The sequence below is a fragment of the Rhinichthys klamathensis genome, unplaced genomic scaffold (assembly GCF_029890125.1).
Source record: "Rhinichthys klamathensis goyatoka isolate OS25496 unplaced genomic scaffold, OSU_Roscu_1.1 h1tg000241l_1, whole genome shotgun sequence".
Taxonomy (NCBI): Eukaryota; Metazoa; Chordata; class Actinopteri; order Cypriniformes; family Leuciscidae; genus Rhinichthys; species Rhinichthys klamathensis.
The window spans coordinates 403,277-426,584 of NW_026606763.1; the positions used below are offsets into that span (position 1 = coordinate 403,277).

Genomic DNA, 23,308 nt, shown 5'->3' on the forward strand with positions numbered 1-23,308 from the left:
TTTACCCGGACAAAATTAGCTGTAACGCCAAACAAACAAGTAGTCACTTTTAACACGTGCGGGTCATTTTCTGTATGTTTGAGCGTTGTATACACATAAAAAATATATCAAAATCACATATAGTGAATCAGAATGGTGGGGAAAATTAAACGGATACGACAGAAGCTCCATCACGGCGCTGTAAAGCTGGAAAATGAGCATGAAAACAGACCCATGCTGGGGAATCTGGAGAAGATAGCGATCCAATCCATTCAACTCACAAAAACAGATTCACGACAGCCCAAAACCAACACATCTGACAGTAGTATTAGCAATAGTTCAAAGGTATGGCTATTTATTTGTGATTCCATTTTCAAAAGCTATTAAATAATTTCACATCATGTCAGTGCCATATACTGTATTCCCAGTGTAATTTCTCCTCAGATGAGCTGTCCTAAATGAGATCGTTATTCAGCTTCATGTGTTTTCCATGTAGGCTTTCAGTTTTCCCACTGGAGTTTTTGCTGGAACTAAAATCTCCCCCGACTCTTTAGTTCAAACACTGAAGGTTGATGAACCATCAAATGTGATCGTAAGCAAACAGTCTGCAGGAGAACAGAAAGGTGAGAGAATTTTCTTTAAAATATTTCAACTGAATATTTAAAGTATTTAATAAAAAAAAAAAAAAATATATATATATATATATATATATATATATATATATAATATTTTTCACATATAAATCTGAGGAGGCAAAGTTTTATGATTTTGAAAAATATAAATATTTTAATAATAATTTTACTTATACCATTATAATTGTTTTGCACAAATTTGCTTTAAATATGTATTTTGCTTTAAATATGTATTTCAACTGAATATTAACTTTTTAATAATACATATTCAAAAAAGTAAAAATGTATATATTGTAATGTCATGTATTATAATACATAATAATATTTTTACATTTAAAATAAAGAACAGGCAAAGTTTAATGAATTTGTTAAATGTTAAACAAAGAAAATGTAAAATGAAGAATGTTTATTTTAGTTATAGATCATCACTGAATATTTATTTTTCACAGATTTGCTTAGTTGTACAAGTATTAAAAAAAAATATAACGAGTATTTAATGTTAATACATGTTCAAAAATATATAGATGATTTTATTGTAATTTATGGTGTTATAATTCATCATATAATTATATTTTTTACATTTAAATCAGATTGTTTAATGATTTTGACATGCTAAATGAAGAAATGTTTATTTCTTTTTATTATAGGTCATAATCATTTAATATTCATTTGACCTTTTCTATTATAATATTTTAACGGAATTTCCACACAGATTTTTTTGTTTATACATAAGTATCAATTGTTAATACATACTATTAATTTAACTTTTACTAGTATAATATTATAATTTTATATATTTCAAAATATAATTACAATAATATCTTTAAAAAAATATTTAAATAATAATATTTAAATGCATAATCTTTTTGCCAAAATGCTTGTGGCCACAAGATGGCAGACAGTGGCACATATTTGGATTCTTGTTAATTCTAATGTCTATTTTGGGAAATCTGTAATATATCTTGAAGATTGGATGTTTGAAATCAACGAAAACAAAAATTTGCTTCATGCTAGAACTGAAAGCAGAGGGGGTGGTGTAGCTTCGTGGTTAAAGATCCAGGCTGTTCATTGAAAAGTTGTTAGAACTAAGAACCAAGCAGTAAAATTAGGAGCAGTTTAATAAATGCATATTGTCATTAGATGAAAGCGAGAGTGTTTTTCACCTCACGCGTCCTCTAGCTTTGATTCCCTCTCTATAAATGTCAGCTGTGTGTGAGTATTGAGGTTCTGTTCTATTCCTGGCTGTCTGCAGTATAAATATCTCATGCATGAACATCACAGTGCTGCTGCATCAATGCACTGATGTGACGAGAGCGAATCACTGTGTTTCTCTTATCAAGACAACTAGTAAGGGTGAAAACTGAGGAGCCGTTTCTCTAGTGCCTCTGAAATCGCGTACTGTCCGAGTAGGTACTTCTTTTAAATTTCGATTTTGCGACCATTGAAAAAAGTATGCTCCTCTATAGCATGAGTATGAATGAAATTCAGATGTACTACGTCCGTCGTGTTGTTACTGTCATGTGACCTTCCAGCGTCAGTTGCGTTCAGTTCACTGCCATTCATAAATCCACTCCCGTGGCTAGGGGTGTAACGGTACACAAAAATCACGGTTCGGTACGTACCTCGGTTTTAAAGTCACGGTTCGGTACGTTTTCGATACAGCAAAAAGAAAGAAATGCCAGAAAAATTTCTTATTTGTTAAAAGAAAAAATATTTTTAAATAACTTAGTTTTCCTACATCTTGAAACTTTCGGGTTTATAAATGGGGGTCATCTTTGAAGGATGAACAAATAATGTTTTGGTCATCACATTAAAAATAACATTTAAATATATATATATTTATTTATATATTATTTGAGTTTTGAAGAGCTGGAAAAAGATGTGTGAAGTACTTGAAAGCAGTTCACTATTCCAGCCAAACTGGTTACAGTTAGTGTTAGCCTACTATATTAAATCCATGGTGAATGTTGCTGGTCTGTGGACGTAAAGTATTACTAGTTCATTCACGGCACAATGTTTCTCCTGGTTTCCACGTCAGCGCTGTTTGATCTAATAGAGATCTATGGTTAATAACGGAGAAATGTGAATGCTTCTCACTAGATCTCGCAGCGATGTTATTACTTCAGTGGCGAATTCAAATGTTTTCTTTACTGGATCTCTTAGCGCTGTGTAGTAACAGTGTCGTTTGATCGAGATCGGCTCGCGCTGCACAGATGTTGGTCAAACGATCCGTGAAGCACAATATAATGAGTAGCGCAGTTTCGTTCCGCTTTCATTACGTTTGCCATTTGATGTTGCGCAACGTTGTGGTGATCGCGCCAGCGCGAATTTTGTCGGCAAGAAAAATGGTCCAAGGAATCGTTCGGTTTGTATGCGTACCGAACCGGAAGCCTCGAACCGAAACGGTTCAATACGAATACATGTACCGTTACACCCCTACCCGTGGCCCTTAATGGGATAGTAAAGTGTCCACCAAATGTGTACTTAAGAATCTCAGAGGAAGTAGTAGGTCAACCGTGTACTTTTGACCTACTGTTTTTCGAATACTATGTATTTGGACATACTATTCTGTTGGCGTAATGTTTTTCGCATACTGTATAATAGGGAAGTATTCGATTTCATTCTCAGCCTTGCTCATAAAGCAAATGATTTATGCCTCACTGTGGTCTTGGCTGCTGTTGTTGTGGTCTTGATATTTCTGTAGTTTACAGTATGTTTACTGTTTATCTTCAGTATTTGGGCGTTTCTTTAACTACAGGCTGTTTTGGCCCTGCAGACTTTTTAGAAACTCTACTTTTCACACCCTTAATATCTCAGAAGATATTCAGTATCATTCTGTGGCAGAAGTGACGCTTCAAACATTTGCTGTCTTGCTCACGCTAATTTCATAGCTTGCATTTCTATGTATCCTAAATACATTACACATGAAATCATGTTTCAATAATATTTAAACAATTTATTCAATAAATGATATAAATATAGTAGTCAACATTTGTCAACAAAAAGTTCATATTTGAAACAAATCAATGATTATAAATCTAATAAGTTAATTAAATCAATTTATATGTATATTTATACATTTTTGTATAACGTTTGACGTTTTTGTAATCCTTGATTTGTTTCAAATATATAAATGTGTATATAGTACGTTTAATAAAAAAATATATGTATACACACATATATATATACACATACACATATTTTAATGTCCTTAATTTTTTTAACTTGCTTAATATATAATCAAACTAGATATTCAATATTAGATATTTTGTACATTATATACAGTATGTGTGTATATATATATAGTGCATAAAATTTAAAATAATTGTTCCATATGTTGATATTTTATTTTAATATGTTTATATAATTTTCTAAGTATGCTTCATATTATGTAGATGAAGGATCTACTTCTCTTTGAGAGTGGCGGCTGCACTAGAGAGAGTTTGACACAGAGAATCGATGTGCCTGTGGCACTGCTTTGACAGAACGAGATCTTTCGTCTCTTTAATTGGGGTATCAGTGTCTCGGCTTGACCTCGGAAATTCACCTCCTTCACCTCCAGCTCAGCTCCCCTGACACCCTGCCACCTCACCTCGGTGCGGGACGGGGAGAGGAGAAGTGCAAGTGCAGAGGGCCAGGAAAGGGCAGCCGCTTGTTCTGTCCGCTCCTAATTGGCGGTGTCCGTTTCAGCCAGCTCTCTGAACATGATGCTCTCTCTGGGATGGATGTGGTGGGAATGATGGATTTTCCCCCCCTATCCCTCGTTTGCGGCAAACAGACGGATGCGAAGGCGAGATAGTGTTTCCTGCGTCAGGAGTGGTGGAGGGAGATATCGGCAGGACGGAGATCCCTATCGGGCAGATACAGCAGAAAAAACACGACTGTTGTTATTTCTGTGGTGGCTCATGGTTGGATCGACTCGCTGAGGGTTTTTCTGATCTGAGAGCAGTTTAGTGAGGCATTTGAATGGTTTAGACTAGGATTTGAATGTGGAAAACTGGTTGTGGATCAGATAGAGCCTGGAAATTGGCAACAAATGTTGAATGGAAAGAATATGAAGTTTTACTGTTAATCAATGGCGTTTTGAATTAGAATGTCTTGAATTAGAGTCAATTTTAAAACCATCGTATATGCAGCGAAATTGACGTAATATCATCCGGAGCGTTTCAACAGCATAGCAGTCTCTTCAACCCTGTTAAGTTATTGTAAGAAAAAAATATGATAATTATTTTCTTTTAAGTTTATCCAGTAGCACCTCATTGCAGTACACGAGATCCAGGGGGCGGAGTTGGATTTCAGATCTAAGGGGTGGAGATGGGTAGGATTAGGGGTGGGGTTAGGGATCAGGGGGTGGAGATGGGTAGGATTAGGGGTGGGGTTAGGGATCAGGGGTGGAGATGGGTAGGATTAGGGGTGGAGATGGGTAAGATTAGGGGTGGGGTTAGGGATCAGGGGGTGGAGATGGGTAGGATTAGGGGTGGAGATGGGTAGGATTAGGGGTGGGGTTAGGGATCAGGGGGTGGAGATGGGTAGGATTAGGGGTGGAGATGGGTAGGATTAGGGGTGGAGATGGGTAGGATTAGGGGTGGGGTTAGGGATCAGGGGGTGGAGATGGGTAGGATTAGGGGTGGGGTTAGGGATCAGGGGGTGGAGATGGGTAGGATTAGGGGTGGGGTTAGGGATCAGGGGGTGGAGATGGGTAGGGTTGGGGTTAGGGATCAGGGGGTGGAGATGGGTAGGTTTAGGTCAGGGGTAGGCAATTTCGGTCCTAGAGAGCCGCTGTCCTGTAGAGTTTAGCTCCAACACTGAAAAAAACCTCTTCTGCCTATAGCCTTAGTAATCCTGAAGACATTGATTAGCTTGTTCAGGTGCGTTTGGTTAGGGTTGGAACTAAATTTGGCAGGACAGCGGCTCTCTAGGACCGAACTTGCCTACCCCCGGTTTAGGTATATGTAAGGTGAGAGGAGTTGGATCTGGATCTCGTGTTCTGCAGTGAGGACCATCTCAGTTTATCAGCAACTAAAAACCAACACATGGTCCTAAAACTATCTAGTCACTGATCTTATTTTCAGCTAAATTATCAACTCTTGCCAAAAAAAAAAAAAAAAAGTTTTAATTTTGGTAGAAAATAATGAAATCACACAAATCAGGGTATTTGATGATATTTACATGGCCACATTTTTTGTAACAGGGTAGAATGTAAATTTGACAAAATTACACAAGTGTTTTTGATTGTATTTAATTATCCTGTAACAGTGTACGTGTAATATGATAATATTTATTGTAAATAACATTTTGTTTATTTTATATATTATATTACTTAGATATTTATATATAGTATATTTACATATTAGATTATATTACTATATATTAATATATGAGATTATACTAAGATAATATTTAATATGATAGTATTCATTTGATATATTATATGTATATTTTATATATTTGTATTTTTTATATATATTAGTGCTGTCAAATCGATTAATCGCATCTAACATAAAAGCTTGTGTTTATATAATATATGTGTGTGTACATATATGTATGTGTGTGTGTAGTATGGATATACACACACACACATAATATATATAAATAATACTATATATTCACACACATATATTATATAAACACAATGCGATTAATTGATTTGACAGCACTTGTACATTTATAAGTATATATATATATATATATATATATATGCAGGCTCTACCTTGTTGCCTCATTTTGTCTTTTTCTCCAGTGTCGTAAGCGTAAAAGCAAATGTTCCTGTTCTGTTTATCATATCATTGAAGGGTGCAGGCCCAGGGTGTTTTTGTCTGGACTTTACATGTGGGCCGTTCTGTCAGAGATCATCAGTCTGGACCCTGAAATGTGGGTCGTAGGACATGACGTTTATCTCTCTTATCGAGTCGCCTCTCCAGACTATTTTCCAGAGGTCGACCACAGCCGCGTCATGCCCATATACAGACAAAAACGCATAGACGTCTGCGCGTGTGTATATAAAGCTTTGAGGGGCTGTTAAAAAACGGAGCGAAAAATTGTTTTGAAGTGTACATGACACGTAATCGTTCATGACTAATAAGTAACTCTCGTGTTATTCTCTTGGGTCTCCTGCAGACGGCCAGCATCCAATCTGTAAAGTTTCAGCTTTCCTTCACAGGAAGATGACGGACATTTGAGATGCTGTTTCTCCTGCAAACACACAACAGGCCAGTCGCCTCCGAGTGATTGACACATACAAAATAGCAGACACGCATTCACAGAAATGCTACGGATGTGGCTTCATTTGTCCAATTGGATTACAGAAGTTAATTTGCTTTGCATGGCTGTGAAATCAGTGAAGACACTATTTGGCATAACGATGTGGAAAGATTCAACAAACTGAATTAAATCATTTTGTTTGGAGATTTTGATTGCTTTTATTGGTTTTTCTACTATTTCTGTTTAGTTTAAATTTATTTTAGTTTGAATCATTTTAGTACTTGGCCTAAACATATTTTCAGTTGGTTGCCAAGGCACTTATTTTTGCCTTGGCAACCAACTGAAAATATGTTTAAGCTAAGTTCTTGAGGACTTTTGTTGTTCACAGCCCTGATAAATGTCCACAGCAGGGCTCGAGAGGTCAGCGCAGGTCATTCAGGCGGTCAGACTTTTTCCTTCCATCTCTCAGTGATGGACCTTTGCAGAGATGTGAAGGCGTTTTTGATGACCAGATAACTCATATAAATGCTCTTTTCCTCTGAATGTTGCTCGTAGCAACCAAAAGCTTGTTGAGCTGAGCTTCTCCCCTGGTGATCGAAACCGCAGAGGTCAACTCATTTTCATGCGTTTCTCTCTGGGTTTAATGCATTTGTGTTATTTTTGGACCAAACTGTAGCTTAACTGTTTTTTTAACGTATGTTGCTTAACACAGATCATTTCAGAGTGCCAAGTGAAAAAAATGTTTGTGGTAATTAATTTTTTCAATGCATTATTTTAACTAATAATTATTATTATAATAATTAATTATGCTTACAATCAGTTATAATAATAATACTCAATTAATAACACTGTGATTCATGAATTTTTAGATTTCAAAACTTATTTTTTATTTTAATATAATTTATATATTTATAATAATTTTCGTTTAAGTTTTAGTCAATTTGTTCTTTTGTAATTTGTATTAGTTATTTAATATGTCTATTTAGCTTTGCTTTATTTTAGTTTCAGTCATTTTAGCATATTTTAGTACTCAATTTTAGTAATTTTTAATAACTTATTTTATTTGTTAATCTAATTAATTAATTTTTCATCTAATATTTAGGCTTTATTTTAATTGATTTCAGCTTTATTTATTTGAATAGTTTTAGTTAACAGTAACAACACTGATCTTAATGTTTTTGGGCGTTTTTATGATTGCATATCTAATATGGAATTATTAATTCTGAGAGAGTTACGCATCTGTAATAGTCACCATTCATCAGAGGGTTAATAACAATATTATCATTAAGCACACAAAAAAGTGAATTTTCTAAAACTGAAGAACATAAATCTTGTGACATTTTTATTTTTTCAATGCACTGTGATATCTCAGTATATTAAATGATTAGTAACAATTTAATAATTGCATTTTCTGTAATTGAAGCATGTAAGTCTTGTGTGTCACACATAAAAGAGGTTTATTTGTGGTTTGACCTCTGTGGACAGTGAATGACCTCTGTCAAATGGGAAAAACACACAATATGCTCCTCCTGATAAGACTTCACTATCTGGGAACAGGAGGTTACATGCAGTTAAAACAACAGACATCCTCTGGTAATCTACACACATTATTTTCCATTCGATATATACAATCCCACAGCCACGGCACATGTCATAATATTCTCATGTGGACATTTGATTAAAAATAGTGACTTATTGTGAAAAATAGTGTGTAATTTCAAAAAAAGAATTTTATTTTATTCCAACCCTACATTATTTTATATGAAGAAGAAACATACTGCTAATGCTGATTTACAGTGTTTATGTGGGTTTGAGATCTAAGCAGTGCAGTTCCTGCATCGTTCCTGGTGGGAACTGAACCTGCAACCTTTGTGTCAGCAGCCGTTCGTCTCCTTAACTGATTGGCTCCCACTACGTTATTTTGACAGGTGCACAGAGTTCAATCTCTGCAGACTAAACAAAACCAGAATGAACCAAAACACCTGCATTCACACCAAATATAAAGCCCTCTTCAAAGAATAACTTCCAGTGCATTTGTGTGTGTTTTTGTTTCTGTTTGAACCAGTGTTGTGATTAACTAAAACTTATTTAAATTTGTTTCAAATTAGAAATATAGCCTTGCAACTAACTGAAAAAAAATGTTTGTTACACTGAAATAAAAATACATTTAAGCTAAATAGAAATATAAAAAATATAAAAATGACAAGCATATAACAAAATTACAAAAACTTAACCTAGAATTAAAATAAGAACTGAAAATATAAAAAAGGTAATTAGAAATTTTAATAAATACTAAAATAACACTGGTTTAAATTTTTCCTCTTAAAAGTAATGAGTTTTTTTTACTCCTTTTTATGCCTTTCTATTATGTTTTATTCTATTTTTTTCTTATTTTTCCCCTTTCTTGTGATTTTTCTTCTTCTTTCATTTTATGTATTTTTATCATTTTATACCATTTTAATCATTTATCGTTTTACAACTTTTTATGGCTTTATATTATGCCGTTTTATTTAGATTTATTTTTATTCTTTTTTTTTCCATTTTATGTATTTATCATTTTATACCAATTTAATCATTTATCGTTTTACAACTTTTTTTGTGGCTTTATATTGTGCCTTTTTTAAATTTTATTCCTGTTTTGTCTTTTATTTAATTTATTTAATTACTTTTTATTTAGTTTAATATTTATGTATTATTTCTTTCTCTAGCTAAATTATTGATTATTAAAATGATTGACCAAACTGCATTACATTCTAAAGTAAATATCAAGCATTTTTTGTTTTGCTTTTTCTTCATCCCCTTTTTGCAAATAAAGTTGTTATTTAGTTTTTAGTTTTGTTTTGTTTAAATGCTTGAATGCATAGGATCTTCACAGGCCAGTCATGCATGTTGTTGAATTGATCAATAATGAATGATCCATATGGAAATGCCTTTTTTTTTCAGGCACGGAGGAAAAGAAACATCAGTCGAAGAAAGAAAAAATGAAGGAGCGGAGGGAAAGATGGCTCAACAGTGAGTGATTTTTTTTTTTATCCTTCTCTTCTTAGGACCTTTTCCTTTCCCGCAAATATCATCAAAAGTCCAGAAAACACAATCCCGAAACGCTCGTATGAGGATATTTCTTTCATCGTGAACTGATCTGCGATTCTCTCGTGGGCCGACGGGAACCTCAGAGATGGATATGGCAGGATCATTAACGCCACACCCCGTTTCTGACGCCTGTAATCGTTCCGGCCGATCAATGCGTCGGGTAACACAAGCTCCGTCCGAGGTGATTATAATTAGGATCTAATGGGGCTCACGGCTCCAGCCGAAACCCAAGCCTCAGACTGCATGTCAGATTTTCAGGAAATTAAAAAGGGGGGAGGATTAAGATGTTGATGGATTCATAAAGCTCAAAGACCTTCAAGGTTTTAACAAATGGTGTACAGTAACACTTATATACAGGGATGTAGTTGTAAAATAAAAGATCTTAACGCCCGAAATGGCCACTTATCAGGTGAAGAATGACATTTCATTTGTGTTTGCATAAAGACGAACATGTAACTAAGTGCTTCTGTCAAAGATCTGTTTTTTTCTTCCCTACATGTACTGTGTTGTTTTTGGACTGAAGCACCTGGTGTGTCCTGCTTAGTGCCTTTAGATGGTCGGGTGATTGTAGTTATTTTCTAGGGGTGTGCAAAAAAATCGATTCACATTTGAATCGCGATTCAATCTTTACCGATTCAGAATCGATTAATATAATTCCAAAAATCGATTCATATATATATATTTTTAATGGCGTACACGGGCGGAGTGGCAATCGGGTGAGTCGGGACTTTTAACGGTGGTCCGGTAGTGTTTCGAGGCCGCGAGGGCCGGTCTGATAAATAGTTACCAGGGTTCTCAAGTTTTATCAAAAGCTTGGAGTGAGATCACATGCGGTTAGGGGAGGAGCCCAAGGGGAGGAGCCCCAGTGGAGCCCCGCCCACCCCACCCCCCAATTTTACCCATTGTTCATAATTAACCAGCATAAATTAAAATTATAATAATTGGTCCATAATAATAAATAAATATAATAAAATAATAAAATAAATATAAATATAATAAAAATCCAAACAGTTTGGAAAAACAAATCTTTTTGCATTTTTCCCTGACATCTTTGAAAAATACAAATCCAATGGCAATGATTATAATGTATGTTTTGACAGGATATAAAATATTACCCAGAGCACTCTGCCTTAATACATGTAGCCTTAATGTAACTAGAAAGACTATTAATACAGTATAATATATAATTTAAAATAAAATTCAATTCTTCAATAAACTTCATTCCTTCCCATACCCACTAACATTTTCCTTAGCAAAAGCTTCTGGCTTGGTTGCAAAGTAGTTGTAGAGTTTTTGACTGCATCAATAATAATGTATACGATTGGCTATATATTAAATGTTCTAGCCTAAAAATGTTAGACGAGCTTTCTTCCAACTTACCTTCTCCATAACGACGTGTGTTCGCGCGATATTGTTGGTTACCTAGTAACGAACGTACGGTGGCCGAGAATGTGTGTGCGTACGTTCGCGCGATGGCCGAGAATGTTCCGTCAACTTCCGTGTGGTTCGCGCATCTATGTTGCCTAGTAACGAACGCAATCTGGCCGAGATACGGACGCGCTGGCGGCAGGAAACTTCACTTTGTGTGTCTGCGCCTCGTATACAACGTTATACACTCACCGGCCACTTTATTAGATACACCTGTCCAACTGCTCGTTAACACTTAATTTCTAAGCAGCCAATCACATGGTGGCAACTCAGTGCATTTAGGCATGTAGACATGGTCAAGACAATCTCCTGCAGTTCAAACCGAGCATCAGTATGGGGAAGAAAGGTGATTTGAGTGACTTTGAACGTGGCATGATTGTTGGTGCCAGAAGGGCTGGTCTGAGTATTTCAGAAACTGCTAATCTACTGGGATTTTCACGCACAACCATCTCTAGGGTTTACAGAGAATGGTCCGAAAAAGAAAAAACATCCAGTGAGCGGCAGTTCTGTGGGCGGAAATGCCTTGTTGATGCCAGAGGTCAGAGGAGAATGGCCAGACTGGTTCGAGCTGATAGAAGGGCAACAGTGACTGAAATAACCACTCGTTACAACCGAGGTATGCAGCAAAGCATTTGTGAAGCCACAACACGCACCACCTTGAGGCGGATGGGCTACAACAGCAGAAGACTCCACCGGGTACCACTCATCTCCACTACAAATAGGAAAAAGAGGCTACAATTTGCAAGAGCTCACCAAAATTGAACAGTTGAAGACTGGAAAAATGTTGCCTGGTCTGATGAGTCTCGATTTCTGTTGAGACATTCAGATGGTAGAGTCAGAATATGGCGTAAACAGAATGAGAACATGGAACCATCATGCCTTGTTACCACTGTGCAGGCTGGTGGTGGTGGTGTAATGGTGTGGGGGATGTTTTCCTGGCACACTTTAGGCCCCTTAGTGCCAATTGGGCATCGTTTAAATGCCACGGCCTACCTGAGCATTGTTTCTGACCATGTCCATCCCTTTATGGCCACCATGTACCCATCCTCTGATGGCTACTTCCACCATGTCACAAAGCTCTAATCATTTCAAATTGGTTTTTTGAACATGACAATGAGTTCACTGTACTAAAATGGCCTCCACAGTCACCAGATCTCAACCCAATAGAGCATCTTTGGGATGTGGTGGAACGGGAGATTCGCATCATGGATGTGCAGCCGACAAATCTGCGGCAACTGTGTGATGCCATCATGTCAATATGGACCAAACTCCCTGAGGAATGCTTCCAGCACCTTGTTGAATCTATGCCACGAAGAATTGAGGCAGTTCTGAAGGCAAAAGGGGGTCCAACCCGTTTACTAGCATGGGGTACCTAATAAAGTGGCCGGTGAGTGTATAAAGCTTGCAGGATAACTTGGTTGGCATTGCCTTTTCAGCGTGAGAAATACATGGTGTGGCGTGTGAGCGTGTGAACTGGTTGAATTGCGTGTCTCACGGCCAATGCGTGAGACTTGAGAACCCTGGTTACATTGCAAGTTCTTGCCGCCCGCGCTGGTCAAACCGCAGCCTCTCTGCTCAACCCGTAAATAAATGCATCGATCCGCAGATCTTATGTTTGAGTTCAGATCTTTTGCCAAGCGTGTCAGAGTTTACGGGTTCTAAACCGCACTCGTATAGTGTTTTCTCTCTCTCATCAAAACCGCATATGTTCATCACGTTTGTGTGCATTTTATTTTGTGATTTCACCAGAGTCTCCACAACGGCGATAGATTGAAGCGCGTGTCCGAGTGAAGACTGCGCCACAGAGAACACTGTATCCGTGACACTGATAGCAGCGGACACGAGCGCTCAGCTTGATTTCAAAAACAACAGATCTCTTATTTAATAGCGAACTAAATTAATGCTCTGCTAGTTAACTGGAGATATGAACGACTTCACTGGATCTAAACAAATCAATCTAACCATAGATGTTACCAGTAGCGGTGGCTTTTTTAAATCTATTTAAAATAATTTCGCAAGGGTTCTATGACATTAGTATATATTTTTAGGAAGTTCAATGTGCCCAGTCGAGTTCACATTTCAACAGTCAACCTGGTAGCTGAAGTAGTCCTTAAACCACATTTAGCATAATTGTTTGTTTGATCTGACTACAGCACTTTAAAGCTAAATGTAAATGTAAATGTATTTAAGTTTTATTTTTAAACTTGAATTAAATGTAGGCTATTTGAAAGCTGGCCAAAGCTTGGCACTTTGCACTTTTTAGTTGCAAAAGTTTTTATTTTTGTATGAAGACATATAAAGTAATATTTAAACTACATTTAATTTGTTGTGGGTTTTTTTCTTTTAAATTGTGTCTACTGCAATCAATCACATAGGAAAAAGTAAACTACATTTATATACTGCGAATCGTTTTTTGAATCGAAAATCGATTTTGAATCGAATCTTGAGACAAAAAATCGGTATCGAATCGTGACATTTTCTGAATCGTGCACCCCTATTATTTTCTGTCTATGACCTGGACAGGAAGTCGTTCTGGATAAAGGCCTTCCAGAATGAATTGACCCAACTTTTTTATCAGAAATGATGTGACCTACTGTAACATTACTGTGATGTCTGGGATTTCAGACCATTGTTTAAAAGCAATGCATTTATCCGATTCTTTACCACAATTAAATTCAATTAAATTTCCGTAGTTATTTTGTTGTATTTTAGTTAGTTATTATGTAATAATTAATAAGGTAGTAATAATGTAGTAATAACGTAGTTATTATTATGTATTAGGGGTTGAACCGACTAGTCGATTAGTCGACTAGTCGACCTTAATGAAACACCGCGACGCTTTAAGCTTGACGTCGACTAGTCGCGATGATCATGTGACACTATGATTGCGCTACTTTTGATACTAACATGTTGCAGACGACAACAGATGAAGAGCCCAGAGGGCCATTGCAGCAAGAAAGCAGCATTGGTACATCAAATGTGTGTAAATACTTTACTAACCTAACACTAGATATTGTTGAAAACGAAAGTAAAAGCATGACGCACGCTCACCGGAAATGAGAGTTCAGTTTCTTTATTAAAATCATTAAAACATTTTTTTTTCATTTATTTATTTAAACATATTAATGATGTAGCTAATTCACCCGCAGTTAATTGGAATATTATTTTGTATTACTTGGATCTGCGCATCACTAAGGCACAGATGTGAATTTATAGCTTTTTTTCCTTTTCTTTTCATCCTAAATGATGATGTAACTGCGGGCTGTTTACACCAGGCCACTTCATGTGTTTCTGTGATCTGATAGCTATATCCGATCGTGAAAAGACCAGGTGTAAATGCCCTCCGAAACGCACTCGAGACGGATTTAAATCCGATCGCTCAAACCGCCTCAGGAGGAGGTCTGGGCCGCTTAACAGACGAAACTGGACAAGTGTAAATGCATCTGGTTGTTGAAACTGGACTTCTCCCAACGTGCAAACTATCGCAAATCAAAGTGAAAGTAAGTCGCAGACGCTTAACACACAATCATCTTCATTAAAAGTAAAGAAACAGAAATGATCTTACCAGTGCTGTCTCTCTTATTGCGGTCTTTGATTTTGAAATTAGCTGATGATCAATAAAATGCAGCTCATTATTGTTGCTTTCGGTGACGTGAACTCCGTTAAATCTGCATAGCGCGTTGTTTGAAGATCGGATTTATATCTGTTTTGCGAAAACATATTTATGTGACCAGGTGTGGCTAAATGGAATCGTTTTGATAAATCAGATCAGTAAAAAAACATGAAGTGAGGTGTAAACGGCCCCATTATGAGCTGTCTGTCAGCATCTGTATAATTTTCTGTTAATTAATTGCAAATTGTGGCATGTTGCAAAGCAGTCCCATCTCTTGTGTTTTTATGAATGACGTCATCGACTAGTCGACGTCGACTCGACTTTGATGTCATAACAGTCGACTTAAAAAAATCTGAAGTCGTTCAACCCCTATTATGTATTCTTTTTGTTTTTAAATATATGCCTTTTAATTTTTTCCCCTCTTTTATTTTTTTTATTACTTTTCATCATTTATTTTATACCTATTATTTTAAGAATTTATATTTTTTTATGCTTTTTTTGAATTAATTTATATGTTTAGTTTTATGCCTTTTATTTTATATTTTGTAATGTATGCTTTTTTTTATTTGTATTCATTTATTTTCTGCTTTATTTTTTTTTGCCATTTTATTAATTTGTATTTTATTTTTGTTGTTTCGGTTTCATCTCTTTTATAATGTATATGCTTTTTATTTTACACTTTTTGTTGTTTATTTGTTTATTTTAGGCTTTTATATTTTTATAATTAATTTTTATGCTGTTTTAATTTATGAATTAATTTTATTTTGTTGGTTTTTATTTTATATAAATTTAATATGAACTGTTTCAGCTTTTTTTATGCCTTTTATTTAATTATTTTATTTTATTCCTTTTTTATGCTGTTTGCCAGAGAACAAGATATGGCAAGAAGAGGAGGATCAAACTTGTGTTACCCACATCAGCACAACAGTTCAAAGAGCGTGTCTGAATTTGAATGAACGAGCGCACAAGATTTTGCATCCACTGCTCTGTGATCAGAAAACCCCCTTTTGCCCCCAGCGTATGCGTCTTGGTCTGAAGTTTGTTTGTCTCTTTACCATCTGTAGAGATCAGTGGGATCAAGCTGGCCCGTGAACAGCAGGTGGCACAAGCGCGGAGGAAGGCCACTCCTGTTGTGGGCGACATGAGGCCGCTAGCCGACGCTCTTCCTGAACTCTCCCAGCTCCTCCCTTCTTTCAGAACCCCCACCAGGGCACAGCGGAAAAATAAAGCGTAAGTACTCACTTTCCTCATTTCTACACAGAAACATGATTGTGTATGCTGGCAGCATATTATCCTCTGTGATCATTTGTGCATATGCATGTATTTGTTGGCATGAGTAAGCGCTCGTTAATAGTCTCTAAACAACACATTGTACTAACAGATTTCATGTAACACCTGTTTCTCTTGCAATGGGATTCAAACCGAATTTGTATTCATTTTCTGCTACCCAGTGTACATGTTTTTTTTTCTCTCTTTCTGCCGCTTGATTTACTCAATATTTATAGTATTATTAAAGTGCCCCTTTTATTCTATTTTAAAGGTTCCTATTTTTGTTTTGGAGGTCTCCTACAACAGGTTTACATGCATCCAAGGTCAAAACCACTTAATATATCATAATATACATTGCAGCATCACCTCTTTTCTCACAGGGTCTGAAACGGTTCATTCGAAGATTCGTCTCTCTAAACCCCTCCTTTCTGAAAGCTACTCTGCTCTGATTGGTCAGATGGCCCAGTCTGTTGTGATTGGCTACTCTGCTCTGATTGGTCAGATGACTCAGTCTGCTGTGATTGGTCTACTCTGCTCTGATTGGTCAGATGACCCAGTCTGTTGTGATTGGTCTACTCTGCTCTGATTGGTCAGATGGCCCAGTCTGTTGTGATTGGCTACTCTGCTCTGATTGGTCAGATGACTCAGTCTGCTGTGATTGGTCTACTCTGCTCTGATTGGTCAGATGACCCAGTCTGTTGTCATTGGTCTACTCTGCTCTGATTGGTCAGATGACCCAGTCTGTTGTGATTGGTCTACTCTGCTCTGATTGGTCAGATGACTCGGTCTGCTGTGATTGGACTACTCAGCTCTGATTGGTCAGATGAGCCAGTCTGTTGTGATTGGCTACTCTGCTCTGATTGGTCAGATGACTCGGTCTGCTGTGATTGGTCTACTCTGCTCTGATTGGTCCGATGGCCCAGTCTGTTGTGATTGATCTACTCTGCTCTGATTGGTCAGATGACTCAGTCTGCTGTGATTGGTCTACTCAGCTCTGATTGGTCAGATGACCCAGTCTGTTGTGATTGGTCTACTCTGCTCTGATTGGTCAGATGACTCGGTCTGCTGTGATTAGACTACTCAGCTCTGATTGGTCAGATGAGCCAGTCTGTTGTGATTGGCTACTCTGCTCTGATTGGTCAGATGACTCGGTCTGCTGTGATTAGTCTACTCTGCTCTGATTGGTCCGAGGACCCAGTCTGTTGTGATTGATCTACTCTGCTCTGATTGGTCAGATGACTCAGTCTGCTGTGATTGGTCTACTCTGCTCTGATTGGTCAGATGACCCAGTCTGTTGTAATTGGTCTACTCTGCTCTGATTGGTCAGATGACCCAGTCTGTTGTGATTGGTCTACTCTGCTCTGATTGGTCAGATGATCCAGTCTGTTGTGATTGATCTACTTTGTTCTGATTGGTCAGATGGCCCAGTCTGTTGTGATTGATCTACTCTGCTCTGATTGGTCAGATGGCCCAGTCTGTTGTGATTGATCTACTCTGCTCTGATTGGTCAGATGACTCAGTCTGCTGTGATTGGTCTTCGCTGCTCTGATTGGCTGTTCGCTGCCAGTCTTTTATTGATCTACTGCTTGCAGCATATGTTGGAAACCAAACGCCCATTACCATATCAAAAAAAGCATATTAGGGGCACTTTAATTTTTTTAGATCCCTTTCCCCAAAAAGACCTGTAATAAAATGCTAAACCCAAAACATAAAATTGCATTTTGTTTTACAAATGAATTCTGTATCAACTCAAGATAAATACCCGCTATCAATATTTCAAATTGTAAATATTGTAAGCAGATTGTACTAATAATAAAAAAAAAAGTATATTTATATCACACACACTAAATGTGTTTCTTAAGAAATAAAGCATGCCACGGGTCGGCAGCAGTCTTGCTGTTTATTTAGATTAATCGGGTGTTTGGCTGAGCGTGCGAAGGTCCGAAGCTTTTTTCACAACTGTGTAATTGCTTTGATCCAAAACACATTTGTCTGTTTTTCTCTGTTTGCGTTGGTACTTTTTTATCTGTTAGTCATTTGAATGTATGTTGTGAAGTCTTGCTTTGTCTTGCATTAGTAACTCAAAAAAAAAAAAACCCCACTTGTGTGAGGAAAGCCTGTGCTCTGGACAACTTCAAAGCGCATCTTCAAACATGCCTTTAAGTCTCTCTATAAAAATTTCAGCAGACAGGCTTTTTTCCCCTTATTTTTTGTTAGTAAGTTAATGATGCTAAATATAAATGGTTCTGCATGTAACACAAATGTTTGTTCTTGTTTTCTCGTCTCAGTTCGGTTAAGAAGAAACCAGAACCCACAGACTTCAGCCTGATGAAACCAGCCCAGAAACGAAAACTACTGTAAGATAATGGCTTCCCTCAAACTTCCAAACTTTGCTAATGTTAATTTCACATCAGTATTTTATTTTATCAATCATATAGAATCATAAAAAAATAAAAAAAATAAAAACATTTACTCTTTTGTAAGAGTAACCCCCCCCCATTTCTTTTTGTTTTGCATTATTGTCATGGCAATTAAGCACATTACCTTAATGAAAAAAACCCAATACATTATTACAAACATTATTTGTGTATTATATATTATTTAAATAATATATTTTTTTAAATGCAAAATTTATATTTATACTACTATTATTTTCAATAATTTAATTGTTTTAATTGTAAATATATCATACATTTTAATATTATAAATGATTTATTTATTTATAAATTAAATTAACAAAAACCTAGGGGTTAATGGGAAAATCTCACAAAACCAAGAACATGTCCAAGTCACATTTTACCTTAAAAAAAAGAATAAATAAGTCAATAATAATAATGAAAAATAAGTATTTTGCTTAAAATAACTAATGTCTATTTCAGGGATATTATTACTTTTTTTTTTTTTTTATTAATTCATTATTTTTTGCATTGTCATGAAAATTAAGCAGATTACCTTAATGCAAAAATAAATGATTAAAAATGGCATATAAATTCATATTTATATATTATTTAAGCAATATATTTAATTTAAATGTAAAAACATATATAATTAAAACTTATTTTATTACTATAAATAATTGTAGTATTGTATGTGTATTGTATTATTATAATAAATTATTTATTTAATTTATATTAAATTAAATTTAAATATTTAAATACAATAACCAAACATATAATTGCCATGTAAATAATGTTACTGTCTCAGGTTATACAAATATGCCTAATTTTCTTTATACTAAATATATATTCTTGTTTTTTTCACGCCATTTTTTTTTATTGTGCAGTTAAGTCAAATTTTAATCAAATTGTTTATTTTTTTTAATTCCAGCGAGACCGAAGCATCTTACTTCAACGAAGCCATGAAAAACCCTGCCTTCAAGACCAACCCTTTGGCTGCAATTGGTGATCATCTGCGAAAACGACTCAAACAGGAAGACGAACAGACTTAATCGCAACTCTGGAGCGCCGCCCTGTTGTTAGACTACAAAAACTATCTTATTATACGCTGGTACATCGAAACATTCAAATCGGTTTTGTACTTCATAACAGATTATGAAACGAAGAGGAATGCCAAGATTAGCATAATTTTGCATTATCTGGCACTGTATAAACACTATGGATGCTATGTTCCTCTGTGTCATTTCAAAAATGAGTCGAAGTGTAAAATGAATTGCGTTAGTGATCATGCTATCAGATATTATGAGTGTTTTCATGCTGTCTATTCCACATGCTTTTGGCTAGATACAAATAAATCCAATTGAAAATAATTACGGTGATATTTCTTTATTAGGGGTGTTTCCCAAGACAAGCATGACTTATAACGATAAAACAGGCGATAAAAATGACTCTACCTGATGCATTTGTTCACTTGCTGGAGTTTCACAGACAAAAACCTCTCATTAAAGTGAGATCTAATATATCAAATGCCTCTGCATTTCCATGACAACACGTTGCAAAAAGAAGGAAAGGGCGGCAGCTCTTTTAGAGATAAAGGAGACATGGGAACCCGAACCCTGACTTCTCTTCATCGCTTCATGGCTCTTGGATGTCTGATATTGAGGAGGATCTTTTCTTGGATCTCGTCTAGATCCACTTCACAACCCTGTCAAATGCTGGGTTTCTCATAAACGGGCAACATTATCGAATAACACCAGCATAAGTGAACACGAATGTAATGTTTCATGTTTGCGATGGACTAATGTGATTGTTAGTCCTCCAGAGATAATCTGAGAAACCTGATGGGAATGTGAGTATAGATATTAGATGTTGTTCACCCACACAAATGTGTTCTTTTGTCCTAAATCCTTTTATTTTAGGTAAGATATTAGAATGTGTTTGATTTCAGTGACATGTAGTTAAAAGAGAAAAAGAAAAGCAACTTTTGCACATTAATATCTTCTCACCAATAATTATTGCCACATTTGCCGTCAGTGTTAGAAATTATAATCGTTTTTTTTTTATATTGACCCCTGGAATCTATATTTTGCCTCAGTCAGCACACAGTTTCATACTTTTGTCAAGTAAATTGACATGTATTATTATAAGCATGTATTATATATTTTTTCCTCACGTTATGAATTATATTTTTATTTTAAAATTCATGTCTATCTATGCGTATTTGTCTATCTATCTATCAATCTATCTGTCTGTCTGTCTATCTAGTTACTAATCTAGTTACATTCATATGTGATGTGACAATTTTTGTTTTTATTGTTTTGTTTTTTTAATCTTTTGTGTGTGTGTTTTGTAGTATTGCAGAATGTTTTTTGTGTTTTATTTTATACATTTGTATTTATTTTATTTACTTTTACATGTAAATGCTTTATTACAGTAATGAGAATTACGGTCTTAATGGCCCATAAAATAAGCTTCATTTTCATTATGGTTTTAGTGTGAAATCAACACAACTTAGACAATAATTAGGCCAATGGCATGTGTGTGAAGTGAGATGTTTGGTCTTAAATGATTTGAGTGTTTCTAAAATAACGAACTGGCAGTTATATAAAGCGAAATGCGTCAGTGTATGGAGGCGGGTGGCCGCTGCTCGCGTGCCCGTGCTGTGATTCCTCCTCGTCTCCTCTTCATCCTTCACTAGGTCGGCCTCTTAACCACAAGCGACGCCACCCCAGAATCCCCACTCATGTGAGTCAGCGCACACACACACACACGGGGTCAGTAGGAGATGGAGCGATTGTTCGTCCTGATCTTTATCAGCCTTAAAATGTGCAGTATTTAGGCTATATAAATCATTATTTATTTAGGCATAGGCTTTGTGCATGCATGCATAAACAAGCAAATAGCCTAAATAGCCTACAGTAAATAACTAAAACACTGTGTAGGCCTATACATACAAATTTCACATTGAAATAAATGTTTTTAAAATATTTATTTTATTTATATATAAATAATGCAAAAGAAAACACCCACGAAGAGATTTAAAAGCGGAGAGTGTTCGTTGTGTGACACAGAAGAATCATAAATAATCAAGCCGCATTTGAAGAAAGAATCCATGATATGAGTATTAGGATACATATTGTGGGAGGAGACAGCTGTCAAGATAAAATATGCTTTTGTGCATGTGATAAAGATCTATCAATCAATATATCTATCTATCTATCTATCTTATATGACAGATATATCCATCATGGTGTATAGTAATGTAGCCTATATAAAAACAAAAAATAATACACCTTATACATATATAATCTCATATAATATTAATGTTATGTTATTAAAAAAACATGTTTTTTTTCTGTTGTTCAAAGTAGGAGTTTTACAGCTCTTTAAGTTTCTCCGTATAAATTAAACAATACGACTGTCTCTCTGACCAATCAGCGCGAGAATTTTACCTGTCAAGCCTGATCCACAAATCAAACGGCAGTGAGTGAAGAGCCCCCCCACTCTTTGGCCAATCAGGGTTCAGCATCGCCTAGTACTCCGTATCATCACTCTATTCGTATCACAGATGCAAACAGGCATAATTAAACGACTAGCGGTGTGAAATGCAGTGATGCTCCGCGTGCGATAATTCAACGGTTGTCGACATGAGCTACACGCCTGCTTTGTAACATATTGCATTCGGTATTTATCTTTTATTCCTTATATTACGTGCTGTTCATCGGAAGCTTTTTGTTCATCAGGATTCATCTCTAGGATATCAACCAAACATCGTACTGTGAGTAATATTCACATTTAGGCTATTCATGCACAAAAAAATAGGCCTACAGAAGCATGCATTTAATTTACATTATTTTGTGTTTTTACCAATACTCAAAGATCCCTGTAGTCTTATCATATAAATAGATGAATGCAGTGAATGGTCCGTGATCTACAGTTCAGCATCCATGAGCTTCAGATTTGACTTAGATACTGATGTGGTTGATCTCTTTTTTTTCCCGTTTTTTTTCTTTTCTTTAACTATTAAACAGATGCACTGACTGAAGAGTTTTTAGACACTCCAGTGAACTGAGCATCTGTCCCAACTGCTTTTGTCACGCAAAGAAATATTGATATATTGTCAAGAAGTAAATATATCCTATATATTTATATATATATATATATATATATATATATATATATATATATATATATATATATATGTGTGTGTGTGTGTGTGTGTGTGAGTGTGTGTGTGAGTGGGGTAGATTACTTACAAACTGTAGTCTGTTACTGTTTCCAAAATCACATGGAAAAAAAATTGTGGTTAGTAATGTAATCTAGATTACTCATTTTAGGTAATGTATTCTGACTACTTTTAGATTACTTTTAGATTACTTTTGAGCTAACTCGTTTATCACATTGACATCTTATATTGATATACAAATACAAGGAGAAGGAAAATATATTCCATTCTTTGTTATCAACAACATGAAGTGTATTAAATTTTACCTTACCTCAGGGTTTCCCAGACTGGGGTTCATGATGGAACTGCTTCCATCTGTTTCGTGTGTTTTAAAAAAAAGCTATTAAGTCATAAAAATGTCAAATTAAAATGTAAATAAAATAAAAACAATAAAAATAAAAAATAAATGTTTTTACCTGCATGTCATGTCAACAATTTTATTATTATTGATTATTATTACGGACTTAATTTTATT

General features: G+C 35.6%; 1 protein-coding gene across 1 annotated transcript; it reads left to right on the forward strand.

Annotated features, from left to right (window-relative positions):
* The first annotated feature begins 54 nt into the window (after window positions 1-54).
* On the forward strand, window positions 55-19,978 carry slx9 (SLX9 ribosome biogenesis factor). Its single transcript, XM_056265867.1, has 6 exons — window positions 55-324; window positions 476-602; window positions 9,756-9,824; window positions 16,008-16,173; window positions 18,501-18,569; window positions 19,540-19,978. The coding sequence occupies exons 1-6, from the start codon at window positions 133-135 to the stop codon at window positions 19,658-19,660; spliced, it is 744 nt and encodes a 247-aa protein (XP_056121842.1). The 5' UTR covers window positions 55-132; the 3' UTR covers window positions 19,661-19,978.
* The last annotated feature ends 3,330 nt before the right edge of the window (window positions 19,979-23,308 follow it).

Bases quoted from the DNA above. Each gene is read 5' to 3' on its own strand.
- slx9 (XM_056265867.1), top strand. From the start codon at position 133: ATGGTGGGGAAAATTAAACGGATACGACAGAAGCTCCATCACGGCGCT. The intron at 325-475 runs GTATGGCTATTT...TTTTCCATGTAG, and splicing joins GTATTAGCAATAGTTCAAAG to GCTTTCAGTTTTCCCACTGG. The intron at 16,174-18,500 runs GTAAGTACTCAC...TTCTCGTCTCAG, and splicing joins GCACAGCGGAAAAATAAAGC to TTCGGTTAAGAAGAAACCAG.